This window comes from Apium graveolens, chromosome 7 (assembly GCF_009905375.1).
Source record: "Apium graveolens cultivar Ventura chromosome 7, ASM990537v1, whole genome shotgun sequence".
Taxonomy (NCBI): domain Eukaryota; kingdom Viridiplantae; phylum Streptophyta; class Magnoliopsida; order Apiales; family Apiaceae; genus Apium; species Apium graveolens.
In genome coordinates, this window is record NC_133653.1 from 2,890,040 (window position 1) to 2,903,964 (window position 13,925).

General features: G+C 36.1%; 2 protein-coding genes across 5 annotated transcripts; one reads left to right on the top strand and one right to left on the bottom strand.

The window, feature by feature from the left end:
- The first annotated feature begins 3,496 nt into the window (after positions 1 to 3,496).
- On the top strand, positions 3,497 to 7,096 carry LOC141672852 (B3 domain-containing transcription factor ABI3-like). 4 transcript variants are annotated; one of them, XM_074479540.1, is made up of 7 exons: positions 3,497 to 3,678; positions 3,913 to 5,788; positions 5,874 to 5,966; positions 6,061 to 6,161; positions 6,264 to 6,316; positions 6,392 to 6,468; positions 6,582 to 7,096. In XM_074479540.1, exons 2-7 carry the CDS (start codon positions 4,142 to 4,144, stop codon positions 6,768 to 6,770), a joined length of 2,160 nt encoding a protein of 719 aa, XP_074335641.1. In that variant the 5' UTR covers positions 3,497 to 3,678; positions 3,913 to 4,141; the 3' UTR covers positions 6,771 to 7,096. The 4 variants fall into 4 exon arrangements, with proteins under 4 accessions (XP_074335641.1, XP_074335643.1, XP_074335640.1 ...); XM_074479542.1 differs by lacking the exon at positions 3,497 to 3,678 and having other exon boundaries at positions 3,748 to 5,788; positions 6,582 to 6,712; positions 6,837 to 7,096; XM_074479539.1 differs by lacking the exon at positions 3,497 to 3,678 and having other exon boundaries at positions 3,751 to 5,788.
- A 2,040-nt stretch (positions 7,097 to 9,136) lies between these two features.
- Positions 9,137 to 13,458, bottom strand: LOC141673033 (putative pectate lyase 8). The gene is made up of 7 exons (XM_074479766.1): positions 13,258 to 13,458; positions 12,650 to 12,709; positions 12,387 to 12,461; positions 10,055 to 10,697; positions 9,869 to 9,972; positions 9,621 to 9,759; positions 9,137 to 9,523 (listed from the first exon to the last, which is right to left on the bottom strand). The coding sequence occupies exons 1-7, from the start codon at positions 13,365 to 13,367 to the stop codon at positions 9,308 to 9,310; spliced, it is 1,347 nt and encodes a 448-aa protein (XP_074335867.1). The 5' UTR covers positions 13,368 to 13,458; the 3' UTR covers positions 9,137 to 9,307.
- Positions 13,459 to 13,925: the final 467 nt, after the last annotated feature.

Below are 13,925 nucleotides of genomic sequence, written 5' to 3' on the forward strand. Positions count from 1 at the left end.
CGGGACACGTGGATGGGTCCACATGCCAACTCATCAACCTGACCCCAATTTGTATGACGTGGCAGCTGACATGGCAGGTGACGTGCACTTGGCAAGTACGACCATTTGAGATACAAACACCAATTCCTACCACAAAGCAATTTCAACTGGAGCAAATCCCACCAAGCCTTTTGGTAGGAATTGCCCCCTTTTCCTACCAGAAATAGCCCATTTCCTACCAAAACGCTGGTAGGAAATGACCGTTTTTCTTGTAATGCCTTAATCGGTTGAGCTATCTCATCGCATTCTTGGAATGATTTTTTTTTTTTTACTATTTTGAGTTGCTTACCGGATGTTGAGGATTTTTGGTTTAATTTTAGTATATATTTAGGAGTCATTTGGTTCAAGATCTGATATCGGGTTGTAATCAGGAATCGAGTTATATAAGATGGTACGAGATTAATGTATCATATTTGCTATCATGTATTTGGTTGAGTGCTCAAATAAATATCTTTAATTTAAAATATTTTAAGCCAATAATTTTAATATAATTAAATATATAATTTTATTATTATTTTAATATATTTTTGATTCATATATTTATTTTGGAATTAAACAATTATATTTAAATATTTAAATAAAAATTAAAATAATAGTTATAAAGTTGATTCACATGGCGCTTTATTATACCATATCCCCGTATATTGAGAGTTTTAAGAACAGTATTCTGAAAAGCGCATTAAGCGGCCGCCTAAGCGGCCGTTTAAGCGGAATCGGACCATTAAGCGCTTCGATTTTATACTAATCGGATAATTAAACATTTTTAAAGATTAAGCGGCCTTATAAACTAACTAAACGGTCATTAAGCGGATTAAACGGTCATTAAGCGGTCAAACCGATTTTGACTTGCCAAATTTTTAATTTTAAATATTAATATTTATTTTAATAAAACAATGATCTTGATTAAAAAATAAAAATATATAACTTTTTAAGAAAAAATTATGTTTATATTCTTGATACTTTATTTATTTTCATTATTTTAGTATTACACATATTATTATTATATATGTAATTTTAAATAAATATTATTTATCCGCTTATAGACCCGCTTATAATTCCGCTTAAGCATCCGCTTAACCGCTTAAGCGTTAGAAGGTTCTCCCGCCGCTTATGACCGATTTGCGCTTTTTAGAACCCTGTTTAAGAATATGTATTAAACTTTTTTTTCTGAAACCAAAGTAATTTCAAGATGATGCGTCATATATGCGTTTCATGTGAATCCGACAACAAGTTAATATACTTATTTTCCCAAGGACATGCGATACATTGAGATAATATATAAGTTTTTTATGGAGATTGTATATATAGCATTTAGTTCTGACCAAATTCATCAGTTAAATCTAGCACTACAGGAAAAATACATACTTTTGCTTTTTTTATTAATTAAGAAAATTGATAAAGAGGCTCTTTTTTTTTACTATTTAAACTTTAATTTTAATTTATGAATATAATTTTTATACATTTACCCCTGATTTCTCAATATTGAATTCATTAAATTTGTATTTATCATGGATAATCGTGTCATTTACAAATTAATTGGAGTTTTAAATATCATATTTTGAATTTTATTTATCAATTCCCTTCATTAAACGCAAATGAGCTTATTTTTTTAAAAAATAGAGCAATATCACATATATCAGAAAAGATTTCAAAAAAAGTTCTCAAATGATACCTGATATATTTTTATTAATGAATTAATACTTATGCATGAGGGGTGAATAATGAATAATATATGACAAATAAATATTTAAAAGCATTTTAAAAACCATTTTCAGATTCTTTCTTACAAACAATATTAAAATCAATTAAAAATGGACCCGGTGATCAGATAAACCATAAATCCGCGGAAACTACTACTTAACTCTAAATCGGCCGATTTTTCAAAAATCGCTGATAAACTGCTCAAAAATATTTATCTGATTTGACCGATTTTCAATAAATCACCGATTAATCGTCCGATAAATCATAAATCGGTAGCTCAACCGAATACCTCCGATTTCCGAAATCTTTAACGCTACTACTTGATTAACAAGTTGATTACAAATTAAAGAAATCCCATTCGAAATGAACAATATCAACATCTAATTTGATTCAGCTACCGACAACCGAACCAATTCTGCGAATATAATAATTACACACAGATGACATTACAGAAACGAGGCGGTTATGTTTATCCAAACTGAGGATGCATGTAACAGTTCCACCATTCAGCTTCTACCGTTTGGCGGCCACTGACGTCAATAAGGGTGTGGAAAGTAGTGGGCACCTTGTTTTTGCTTCGCCTGTTTTCCCTCAAACCACCTCTCTCTCTCTCTCCATCTCTCTCAATCTCTCTCTCTCCATCTCTCTCCATCTCTCTCAATCTCTCTCGCTCTCACTCTCTCCCTCTCTCTCTGCTTAACTCATCATCTTATCTCTGTCTATCTCTATCTGTATATATATCAGCATGTAGTTTTAGACCCATATGCCAGCTCAAATTAATTAATTTTATTTGAGAATAAATGAAATTCGAGTAGTATTTATGATCGGGTTGTCATGTTAATTAACTTATCTTAAAATTAATAGTCTGCTATTAATTAATAGTATTTATGTGAAAGAGAAATTTTTATTAGAATTTATAAAATCGACTGATGGTATCAGATTTTTAGTCTCCCTACGGTTGTAGTCGTAACGACCCTAAAGTTAAAATGTGGTATTTCTCATTCCATTTCCACTATGGATCTAAGAAACCTAATAATAATAAAAAGCGTACGATCTCGTAGGAATGACACGCCTTCGGAGTCCATAAGTTATAGTATGTACAGATCACGAATGATAAGAAGTTATTAACGAAATATCATGTCATATCCTCTAAACTTTTACACGTGTCATTTATCAAAGTACCAGGTCATATCCTCTAAACTTTTACACGTGTCATTCACCAAAGTACCATGTCATATCCCTCTTTCTCTCTACCTTCCACGTATTTAAGTAGTCTATGATAGACACCTCCCCTACTAAACTAGAAGACAGCAGACTAGTCATCGAGAATAAAAAGGAAAATCAAGAAAAAAACACAACAAAAAAACTAAAAAGAAAATCAACGGAGAGCTTACGGACCACACCCTCAAAACACAAACACTCCATCACCTACATTAAAATATAAAACAAAATTATAAATGTAATACATTCCTTAAAAAGTAAGAGGCTGTTAACATCGTGTTTAAGATCTTAAAATTTTAAATAAACTTCTTAATTATTTGATTCAAATTCGACCCTACGTCACCTTTTAATATCATAAAGATTCTAGATTCGATTTTAGAGTTCTGAAATTCAGAATTCTGACTGTCAAAAATATTTAAGATAGGCCGGTTGCTCCGGTAAAATATATTACTCGTATGTGAAATGTATTTTTCGAGAGCATATAGTCGACTTATAGTTTATTCAGTAAAGAAGAATAAAATAATACTTCCCAATTAAGGACACCAGAGCTCTTCTCTTGGTCCATTGATAATAGAGTATTTTACACACACCCCTCTATAAAAACACAAGGCTGTTGAGAGGTGTTCTTGAAAAAGCTCCTTTCTTTGGGTATCGTTCAACATGAGATGATATCCAGATTCTTGTCTCCTGCTTCTTCTCATCTGTTCATCTAGAGAGGTTGTGTTCATCTTCTACTTGAATAGTTACAGCTTTATTTGTTTGTTTGTTGTTGTGCAAGTACATATGTAGTTTTAAACAGTGATTTTGACCTATAGATATGTGTTAAATAAGTGTAAAGTACGGATTAGGTTACACAAGTCGCTTTCTTGATGATTTGTTGTATATTGATTAGTAGTTTAATTAGTACTGTTTGATTGCTAATTAATTAACCAAATCTTTGCCCTTATTCAGATGCTTTATGTTGCTTGTTTGTACCCACTTGTGTGAAGAAGAAAGATTTTTGATGTAGTTCCCACCAACACAACACAACACACCTCTCTTTATCTTGTTTCCTTAATATCATACATACCCCCAAACCTTGTAACCCTATCTTGCTTTTCCTACGCTTCCGTGCTGCGTCAGTTAACTCGACATACATAGCTAGACATATATACATATTTCTCTTTATTTGAAGATAAGGATGAAAGGAGAACATAGAGATGATGTTCATGAAAAGAATAGGAACCAGATTTATAATTATGAGATGATGGGGACTTTCGGCAAAACGGAGATCTGGCGTGGGAGTGAGCAAGAGGAGGATCTAATAGCTGATTCTTCAATCTTTTACAATGTTTTTCCAACACTTGGTGATTTTCCATGCATGTCTTCGACCTCATCTTCATCTTCAACTCCTGCCTTGACTAAGCTTGTTTCGCCGAATTCGTCGACGTCTTCGGCTTCTTCTGCAGTGATGAAGTCAGATGTGAGCCAGGAGCAGCAAGGGTTGAAGAGGGTTAAGTATGAGGTGGATGGTGAGGGTTCCGCTTTATCGTGCACGGATGGTAGTGGTGGGATTGAGTATGTGGATTGCATGGATGTGATGGAGGATTTTGGATATATGGATTTGATTGAAGATGGGAATGATATGTGGGATCCGTCTTCGATTTTTCAGGATGACGTTAATCAAGTTGAGAATCAAGGAGGTTTGAAACGAGAGCCCGAAAATCGGGAAAATGATAGTTTTTGTATGATTGGAAGGGGAAAGGAAGTTGTTGAGGACAGGATGGGTGTAGATGAACTTGGAGTTATGTTCTTTGAGTGGCTAAAGACAAATAAGGAGCACATTTCTGCGGAGGATATGAAGAAGATTAAGTTTAAAAAAGCGACGATTGAGTGCGCTTACAAGCGTATGGGATGTACAAAAGAAGGAAAAAAACAGCTCTTCAAACTGATTCTTGAGTGGGTTGAGCAGTTTCAGCTTTCGAAAAAACGGAGAGAGAAGGCTGCAGCTGTGGAAGCTGCTAGTTCACATCAAGTTTCCTGTCAATATCAAGAACCGAGTCCGAATCCTAACCCTAACCCTAAACCTGAGTTTATAAATTTCATTCCAACTCAAGATCCTAATGCTTGTATGTGGATTCCTAAGACTCAAACTGGTATTGATCCAGAGATGGTGATGCCTCCTGTGTCGGCCCCACCTGCGGTGGCTTATCATCAGTACCCTTTTGTTGGTGGTGCCAATGTTGCTCCAATGAATTGTCAGCCTTATGCTCCTCAGATGCCGCAAAATGAAAATCAAATGCTTGAGTCTGCTCAGTCATGGCCACGGTCACAGTTTGTTTTGCCCCCTCAACAGTATAATTCGTTTACTGATCAAAATGCTAATTTTGTGCCAATTGCACCGCAGCCTGTTGCACCTGTCTACGGAGAACAGTATCCATCTCAAGTTTACAATGGAACTAATAAAAGTGAGAGTGTAGTGAGGTTGCCTCCTTCTGCTACTAAGGAAGCTAGGAAGAAGAGAATGGCTCGGAAGAAACGAGGTTCATTTCACCGCCAACATCCGCACCAAAATCAGATTCAGAAGGGTGATTCACCACAACAAAGTAATGATGAAGGGAAGCCTGGTGCAGAGAAGTGCACCAACAACATCGTCGGACAATCCAGCCCTGTCAGTTGGCTCTACTGGCCTCCTATTGGTACTTCGAAATTCCCACAGCCTCCTATGAAAGCACAATCACCACAACTGGAGGGTCATCTTGGTTACTCGACCTTGCCACTAGTACAAGCACAGAGTAACCGTCCACTGGCACAATCAGACAGGGGAGGAAAGCAACAAAAGAAACAGGTAGTTGCATTTGATAGATTATCTTCAGGCAGTACAAGATAGGGTGTTGTAGTATGTATATAAATATGTTCTTGTATTCGTCTAGGGGTCTCAAGGTGAGAAGAACTTGAAATTTTTGTTGCAAAAGGTGTTGAAGCAGAGTGATGTCGGTAATCTGGGAAGAATTGTCTTGCCTAAAGTAAGTGCACATAATCTTCAAATTTGTTTCAGAGTTGGCATTGTTCCTTTTCAAATATATAATTATATTCAAACGTGTGATTAATAAAAATCAGAAAGAAGCTGAAACGCAACTTCCACAACTGGAAGGAAGAGATGGCATACCAATTGTCGTGGAAGATATAGCCACTTCAAAGGTGTGGAACTTGCGCTACAGGTATAATAATACACATACGTGGACTGCAATTTTAATTGTATTTCCTGTTCGGTCTTTTACTAATTGTACTAATTACATTTCTATTGTTTTTGAATCGTGGAGTCTCAGATTCTGGCCAAATAACAAAAGCAGGATGTATGTCCTTGAAAATACAGGTACTCGCGTCTTTAAATTGCCATCAATTATTTAGGTAGTTCCCCGGACTTACGATTTTTCTTTTGTCTGTACAGGAGAGTTTGTGAAAGAAAATGGACTCCAAGAGGGAGATTTCATAGTCCTCTATTCCGACATCAGATATAACAAATATGTACGAACACTATTTTACTGTCATAATCGTCTTAATGTATATGGCCATTGTTCTGCACTTGCTTATGTTATTAGAATTTTCCTTACAAGTACTTAAATCTCTATTATATACAGCTTATAAGAGGAGTGAAGGTAAGGGAACCTGCGAAGGGGAAATTTGAGGTCAAAACGACGAGGAAAAACCAATACACCTATGGAGCTGGTATCGACGTTCCTCTACATGCACCATCCAAATTGAACGATCAGTTAAGTGATCGAATCATAACGAGACGACAAAATGTTCCTATATCAATGTTCAATTAGCAGTACTATGTACATTGTCTAAGCTGATTGTTTCTTGTCTAAGCCGATTTTCTAATGGCTTTTCAGCCAAAAGTACTACTAGAGCTAGCGAAACGTACTCATGATTGAGCTACTAGCGATTGAGCTGGAAATGCGCGACGCCAGCGACACCAACTTGGTTTCGGAACTTAGGTATCTAAATACTTATGTATACAAGAAAGTCTGTAATATGCTTAGGGTTTGTTCTGTGAAGTTGTTTCTGGAGTTATCATCCTGGTCTGTACTGTGACCAGTGTTATATTAGTGTAATATTATGATAGTTGTGTATGTTTGTCTTGGTTATATCATTTGAATCATCGTTTTCATTCGTGTATAGAGTTCAGTTGAACAATTTATCCCGTAACTAAGATATAATGGAAGAATGTATTATTATTATTGTGATAACAAAATTATATTTCTGCTAATAAATTAACAAATACGTTCGTGTCATTATTGAGCCTTTACTAAACCAATCATAATTCGAGTTTCTGTCAATATTTGGTGAAATGGATTTAAGCTTTCGAGCTCGAACATATCGAACTTTTTACAAGCCGAGTTTTGAGTTTAAAATTTAAGGCTCGGTCAAACTCGAGCTCGAGTTCGACCTCAAATTCGAACTCGAGTCCCGACATTTTTAATCGAGCTCGAGCCGATCTGGTTAGTGTTTGACAGGGCTGGGCTCGATTACACAGGCTAGAACTCAGGGCTGGGCTCGATTACACAGGCTAGAACTCATCTGATGCACTGGGTTAGAACTCTACTGATGCCAGGACTTTAAATAAGCAAGGATTACATTTTTATTTGTTTGCCGTACCAGTATATAACTGAAGCCGTGTTGTATTAAGTATTGTTTAAGCACGAAGATTAACAAGTGTTTAAGCATGGATATTATTAAGACTACTCCAAACTGGTCTGATCTTCCCATTGATGTTCTAATTGCCAGTGCGCGGAGATTAAGTTGTGGAGATTGTATCAGGTTTACAATTGTATGTAAATCATGGAAAACAGCCATTCAAGCTGATAATTATCTTTCAAAACATAAACATGATTGGAGTAAGCTTAACGAGAATGTTCTTATGAAAATTTCTTGGAAGTTATGTCGTAAGGATGCTATCAAAAGTACTGCTGTGTGTAAATGGTGGAAAAGTGTGATCGAAGATGGTGAGTGGGAGCTAGCTTGGATGGTCATGAACTCATAGTACTTATCCGCGTCAATTTCGGTTGCGGGTAATCGAAACTAGGGGCGTAAACGAGCCAAATTGTTCGTGAGCTAGTCGAGCTCGACTCGTAAAAAATTCGAATTCGGCTCAAAAATAATCGAGCCGAGCTCGAGCTCGAGCTTTTATACTTTTTAACCGAGCCGAGCTCAAGTTTCAAATTATTTGGCTCGTAAGGTTCGCGAGCCTTATCGAGTCTCTATTATTTTTAATTTTTTTATTATAAATATATTTTTATGTATATATTTAATATTTTTTATATATTATTTATTTTTATCGAGCCGAAATCGAGCATATTTCGAATTTTTGTTAATATTTAGTGAATTAATTCGAATTTTCGAGCTGAACTCGAGCCTACTGAACCTTTTATGAGCCGAGTTTCGAACTTAAAATTAAAGACTGGAGCCCGAACTATTTTATTTGAGTTCGAGCCGAGCCTAGCAGTATTCGGCTCGGCTCAGCTCGATTACCTGTAATCGGAACGTACGGATCAACCAAATACCAATTAAGTTTGTCAATTTCGCGTACCGGGATCGGATTAAGCTAATATCGGTTAAATATGGTGACTTGAATATGATTTTGTCACCGACTCTTGTTAGGGAAGAATTATTTAGATATAATTTTGAAATTTGAATCGTTGTTTTCATTTGTGTATTTACTTTCAAATTGGATAATTTATTCCATAACTTAGATATAATGGAAGGATGAATTATTTAGATATAATTTTGAATTATTGTTTTCATTTGTTGTCACTCTCTTAATCATGCCTTTTATGTAACGTGACAAAGAGAAAAACTAAATATAAGTCGTCAATTAGCCTGGCTTAGAATATTTTTTGAAACGGTCTATAATAATGACCCAAAAATTTACAAGTTTAAATTTTCCGCGAACGCAACAAAGTAAAATCATAATTACATTTGCATCGAAACAACAGTAATACAGAATTCGAAATCTAAAACATCTTTTATCAGAACACTTGTATAGTTCTTTGAATCTTTTTCCTTTTTCAAGAACAATGTGTCTGAGTAGGAGGAAGCAAAGAAAGAAATGAGTCATTTGGACAATATGACTCAAAAAGAAAGATCATCAAGTTTTGAGGAGAAACAATGGGTTGAAGAAAAAGAAACCCTAGTTAAATATTTATGGAGACAGATAGAAGAAGAGGTGTAAAAGGACCTGAATTAGCAAGTTTTCGAGTAAATTATCATGCTTCTGAGGGTTTTAAAGGAGTTTGGATTTCAGCAATGATAACTTTCTTTGCTTGTGTGAAGGAAGGTCCTGGTTTTGTAAGTGAAACGCGATTTAGCACTGTCTTCCTCTACGACAATTGAGAGCGCCTGCACCTGAGGTGATGGAACCGATCACAGAAGCAGATTTTGCACCTAAGCTTGAGGCTCTTGCATAGCTAGCTCCAGCTCCAGTTCCGGATGGAATGAAGAAAGCTCCATTGAGTAATAGATCGCCTTCTGATCTCCAATTCCAGTGCTTCCATGCACCTACCTCGAGTCTCTTGGTCACCTGCATTTGTAATCCAGTAAGCCAACAGTCCATAAATCGATGATTTCTCATCTTCATTACCATAATCCAGAAAAATAAAGTGTTGTCCTATTCTGACCTCTTTAGCAAAAGGGTTATCAGGAGCAAGATATCGGTTGCCCTGGCTGTTAATTGTCGGATCAGCACTCCCTCCTATTGCATACATTTCCCAGTGAGTATAGTCATTGTTCACTACATGGAAATATCCATGCCTACATCTGCACAGCAATAATGTATCCAAACTTCAGACATTTAGATGATGATAGTAAGACTCATTATACATTACTTCAGTTAATCTTGAAACAGATCAGGTTTTTGTTTATTAACCTTGGCATTCTCTGGATTAGACCCTCTCCGAAATGGTTGTAAGCAATAGTCACTTGCATAATCTTGTCTCTTGTATAAGAATCGCTGTGCCCTAACAAAATCACCTGTTCACGAGTCACGTATGCTAGTCATTAACCTGATTATTGACCAGAATCTGAGGCAAGATGTAAAGAAATTTTAGGTTACCTCATTGTGGTGAGTGAAATAATTATTGGAGATGGTGATTGCAGTTGATCCCATAACAGCATCAACAAGGCCATCAGGGCAATTAGAGAGCGAGTTATGATCAACCCAAATGTGGCTTGATCCGAAGATGGAAATGGCATCACCATCAGCCAATGTCCTCCAACCATAATGACTCGGTGAGCTCCTAACCATGGCGTTGCCAGTGCGCTTGCAATCATGAATGTTAAGTCCATGAATAATCACATTTGTAACAAACTGAATGGTAATGCATCCCCCATTAGCAATGTGGACAGAATGTCCCCGAGCATCAATCGTCTTAAAACTATTCATGATCAATTCTTGCTTTAATGTGATCACCATACTCCTTTTAAAGATGATCCACAGAGGTTCATCCTGGATGACAGCATACCGCAGAGTGCCTGGTCTAGGATTCACAGCATCGTCGTCGTTGGGGTCAGTGACAACATAATACTTTCCATCACGACCACCAATAGCGCTACGACCAAAACCAATAGGGCAGTCTGCTAGACGCTTCCGATTCTTTTGCCAGTTGCGGTCGCAGCGCCAGCAGTCGTCAATAGGATTTCCTGTTCCACAGGAGAAGAACCCCAACTTCCTCCTTTCAGTACTGTTCTTGATAGCCCTGTTAATAAATTTCAAAGTATTAGTCACTGCTATTAGTTTTCTCATGTCTATGCATCTTATTTAACACCTCAGATCAACTCAGCTACACCTAAACATTGTTAAGACTGTACAATGTTGAAACCAAATTCTGAGGCGGAACCAGGATTATAATATACTCCCTCCGTTCCTCCCAATTGTTATCGTTCCTAAAAGAGTGTCCGACACGCATTTTAAGATAAATAAAAAGTATAGTTCTATAATTTTTTTTAAAATTTTTCTCTTTTTGAATAAAAGTTTAAACATTCTATTTTTATTCAGAAAAAAAAAATTTAAAAAAAGTTATAGAACTATACTTTATATTCATCTTAAAATGCGTGTCGGACACTCTTTCAGAAATGATAACAATTGGTCGGGACAGAGGGAGTAAAGTGGTCCAATGTACGTAGAAATATTTAGGGAAACCGATCCAAATTCTAAATTTAAAGTTTTACGTATTATAATAGTTGTCAGGAACTGTGCTCACTATCAGCGGCGGATCTAGAAATTAATTTCCGCGGGGACATCGATGTGATTCTTATCTGCCCCTTACCCCTCACTAGATCCTCAGTTGCGCTCATGACTAAGTTGATTAGGGACCAACAAATCATCAAGACTAATCATATGATTAGAGCATCAAACAATAATTTCTTATCTGATTAACTGGCAGGTCTTTGATTACCAATTAAGTAAATGATACACACTTAATAATACTGGTATTATTAGTACGGTCCAGTCCAGAAATAAAAAAAAAACACCAGGGTACAGAATTCGTTGTCAGAAGTCAAGAAAAAATAAAAAAATTAAAGAGTAAATTTTTTAAGATAGTCATGGCAATGTGAAAGGGCCAAAAATGAGTTACAAGAGTAATGACAAAATTTAATTTAGATCTCATCTACATATTCTATTTGGGCCATGCCCTTGTTTTTATGACAACTACAATCACATGCTATATGCTATAAAGAACATGGCCTTCCCTTATTCCTCTCCAACTCCCCAATCCACATTCATCCTAATAATTGATTTTTTTTATCATTTTTCCCATTTTTAGTAAAAAATACTAATTTCATTATTTTTCATATCTTAACATGCATTTTCATCCCCTTCCAAAATTTTGTTTTCTTAGATAAGTAGAGACAAAATAACAAGTTAGTCGGGAGCCGGTTATTTAACATAATATCAGTTTGATCATTTAACACAATATCACCCTTCAATAGACACAACGTTATGGACAAATGTCTAATAACTCGTTATCACCCTCCAACGGGCACAAATTTATGGACAAATATCAAATAACTAGTTATATCAATTCTGTCATTTAACACCCTCCAACACGAAGGCACAAGCTTATGAACAAATATCAAATAACAAGTTATATCAATTCTGTTATTTAATACGATATCTGAGCTTTAAAATTTATATCGAAGAGACGTTTCGATAAAAATTTAAAAATGACGGAAAACCGTTAGATAGGAATCTAGGATATCTATCTATTATTAGATGTTTGAAAATTAAAATTTTAACTATGCCATTAAAAAAATATCATGTACTCAGATAAACACCCTAAGTACGTATTTAAGGGCACTTTTCTCTTTAATAAAACTATGTTTGGAATAAATTTGTGCGATTTTATTTCTACGTAGAGAACGAAAAAGATTAGAGAGTGACTTACATGTTAACCATTGCAGCAATGGAGTCTGGATCATCCACCGCATGCTCGTGCTTGAATTCACCTTCTTCATTCACTCTGCAATTCACAGATCACCGACACCATTATTGCATTATTATGAGTGCATTATATGTTCAGAATCAATTATACAAAAAACATAAACTATTATCCGAATTAAAAGGTTTGTACAGCTCAAGCACGTGACATGATTCTGATAACAGCAATAGCAAATACTCTGTACTGGAAAATGCTGCAGTTGTGCTTACCTGGCACTATCCATTGTTGTGCTGTTACTTGCCCTCTGCAACTGAATTTTTCCTTCAGCTCTGCGTAAACGAACGAGACACGTTGCAGACGAGTTAAGTCGGGTCGTTATATTAGTATCGACTCGTATGAGTAGAGGTAATTTATGCGTACATTTCAACTTTTCGGAGCTTAGGGTATACTGCATTGGTTTGGTTTGGTTTTAAATCTTTACAATATCGAATTCTTTGAACAAGTGAGTATATTGAGTATACGATAGGTATTGAAACTTCAAATAATTTGCATGTACAATGCAACAAATTCAAAATTCTTGCTCAACTCTTAAAACAATGTATCACACAATGTGGAGAGAATGAGAGTGAGGGGGAGAGAGAGAGAGAGAGAGAGAGAGGGACAGAGAGATGGACAGAGAGAGAGGGAGAGGGAGAGAAAGAGAGGGAGAGAGAGAGAGAGGGAGAGAGAGAGAGAGAGATGGACAGAGAGAGAGGGAGAGGGGGAGAGAGAGAGAGAGAGAGAGAGAGAGAGAGAGAGAGAGAGAGAGAGAGAGAGAGAGAGAGAGAGAGAGAGAGAGAGAGAGAGAGAGAGAGAGAGAGAGAGAGAGGAACAATACCTTGAGTTCTGAATGATCTGATCATCAGTCTTGATAGCAGCCATTACACTGACGAACATTAACACCAACAATAAACACAAATGAAGTAATCTCTGAATAGATACTGCCATCTCCTGCAGATACTCTATCTCTCTCTGAGTTACTTTTCTCTCTGAGCAGAGGAAGAAGAAAGAGAGAAAGTATGTAAGCAAATAACAAGGTACGATATAGTACTTGTTCTTATAGCATCCACTTCACCCCTGTCTCATTTTTTTTTTTTTTTGACTAATTTTGGCTTATAGCCTTACAAATGAGTATCTGTTCTCAACAATTCTCGGGGTGAGCCAGGATCGAACCCAGGATCTGGGACGACAGAGGATAAGCCCTTTACCACTTGAGCTATCCAACCGTGCTCACCCCTGTCTCATTTATTATTGCTCAACTTGTTTGTTTTTCATTTCATCTAGTTAATTTTATTTAAATAAAACATAAATCCAACATGTAAATTTTACTTGTGAAACACTACACATGTTAATATGTTATTACAACAATAACTATAAATCATAACCCCGTGAACGTGAATTTGCCGTTTTTTTCGGATTGTTGTCCCTGCTTTTCTGTCTTTTTTTAACTTGCGTTCATTTTTATATCTTTAAATCATTAGAGTGAGTGTATTTTACTCGTATCAA

Bases quoted from the DNA above. Each gene is read 5' to 3' on its own strand.
- LOC141673033 (XM_074479766.1), bottom strand. From the start codon at position 13,367: ATGGCAGTATCTATTCAGAGATTACTTCATTTGTGTTTATTGTTGGTG. The intron at 10,698-12,386 runs GTAAGTCACTCT...ATTTATTAACAG, and splicing joins ATTGCTGCAATGGTTAACAT to GGCTATCAAGAACAGTACTG. The intron at 9,524-9,620 runs GTCAGAATAGGA...TTACAAATGCAG, and splicing joins ATAACCCTTTTGCTAAAGAG to GTGACCAAGAGACTCGAGGT.
- LOC141672852 (XM_074479540.1), top strand. From the start codon at position 4,142: ATGAAAGGAGAACATAGAGATGATGTTCATGAAAAGAATAGGAACCAG. The intron at 6,162-6,263 runs GTATAATAATAC...TGAATCGTGGAG, and splicing joins GTGTGGAACTTGCGCTACAG to TCTCAGATTCTGGCCAAATA. The intron at 6,317-6,391 runs GTACTCGCGTCT...TTGTCTGTACAG, and splicing joins GTATGTCCTTGAAAATACAG to GAGAGTTTGTGAAAGAAAAT.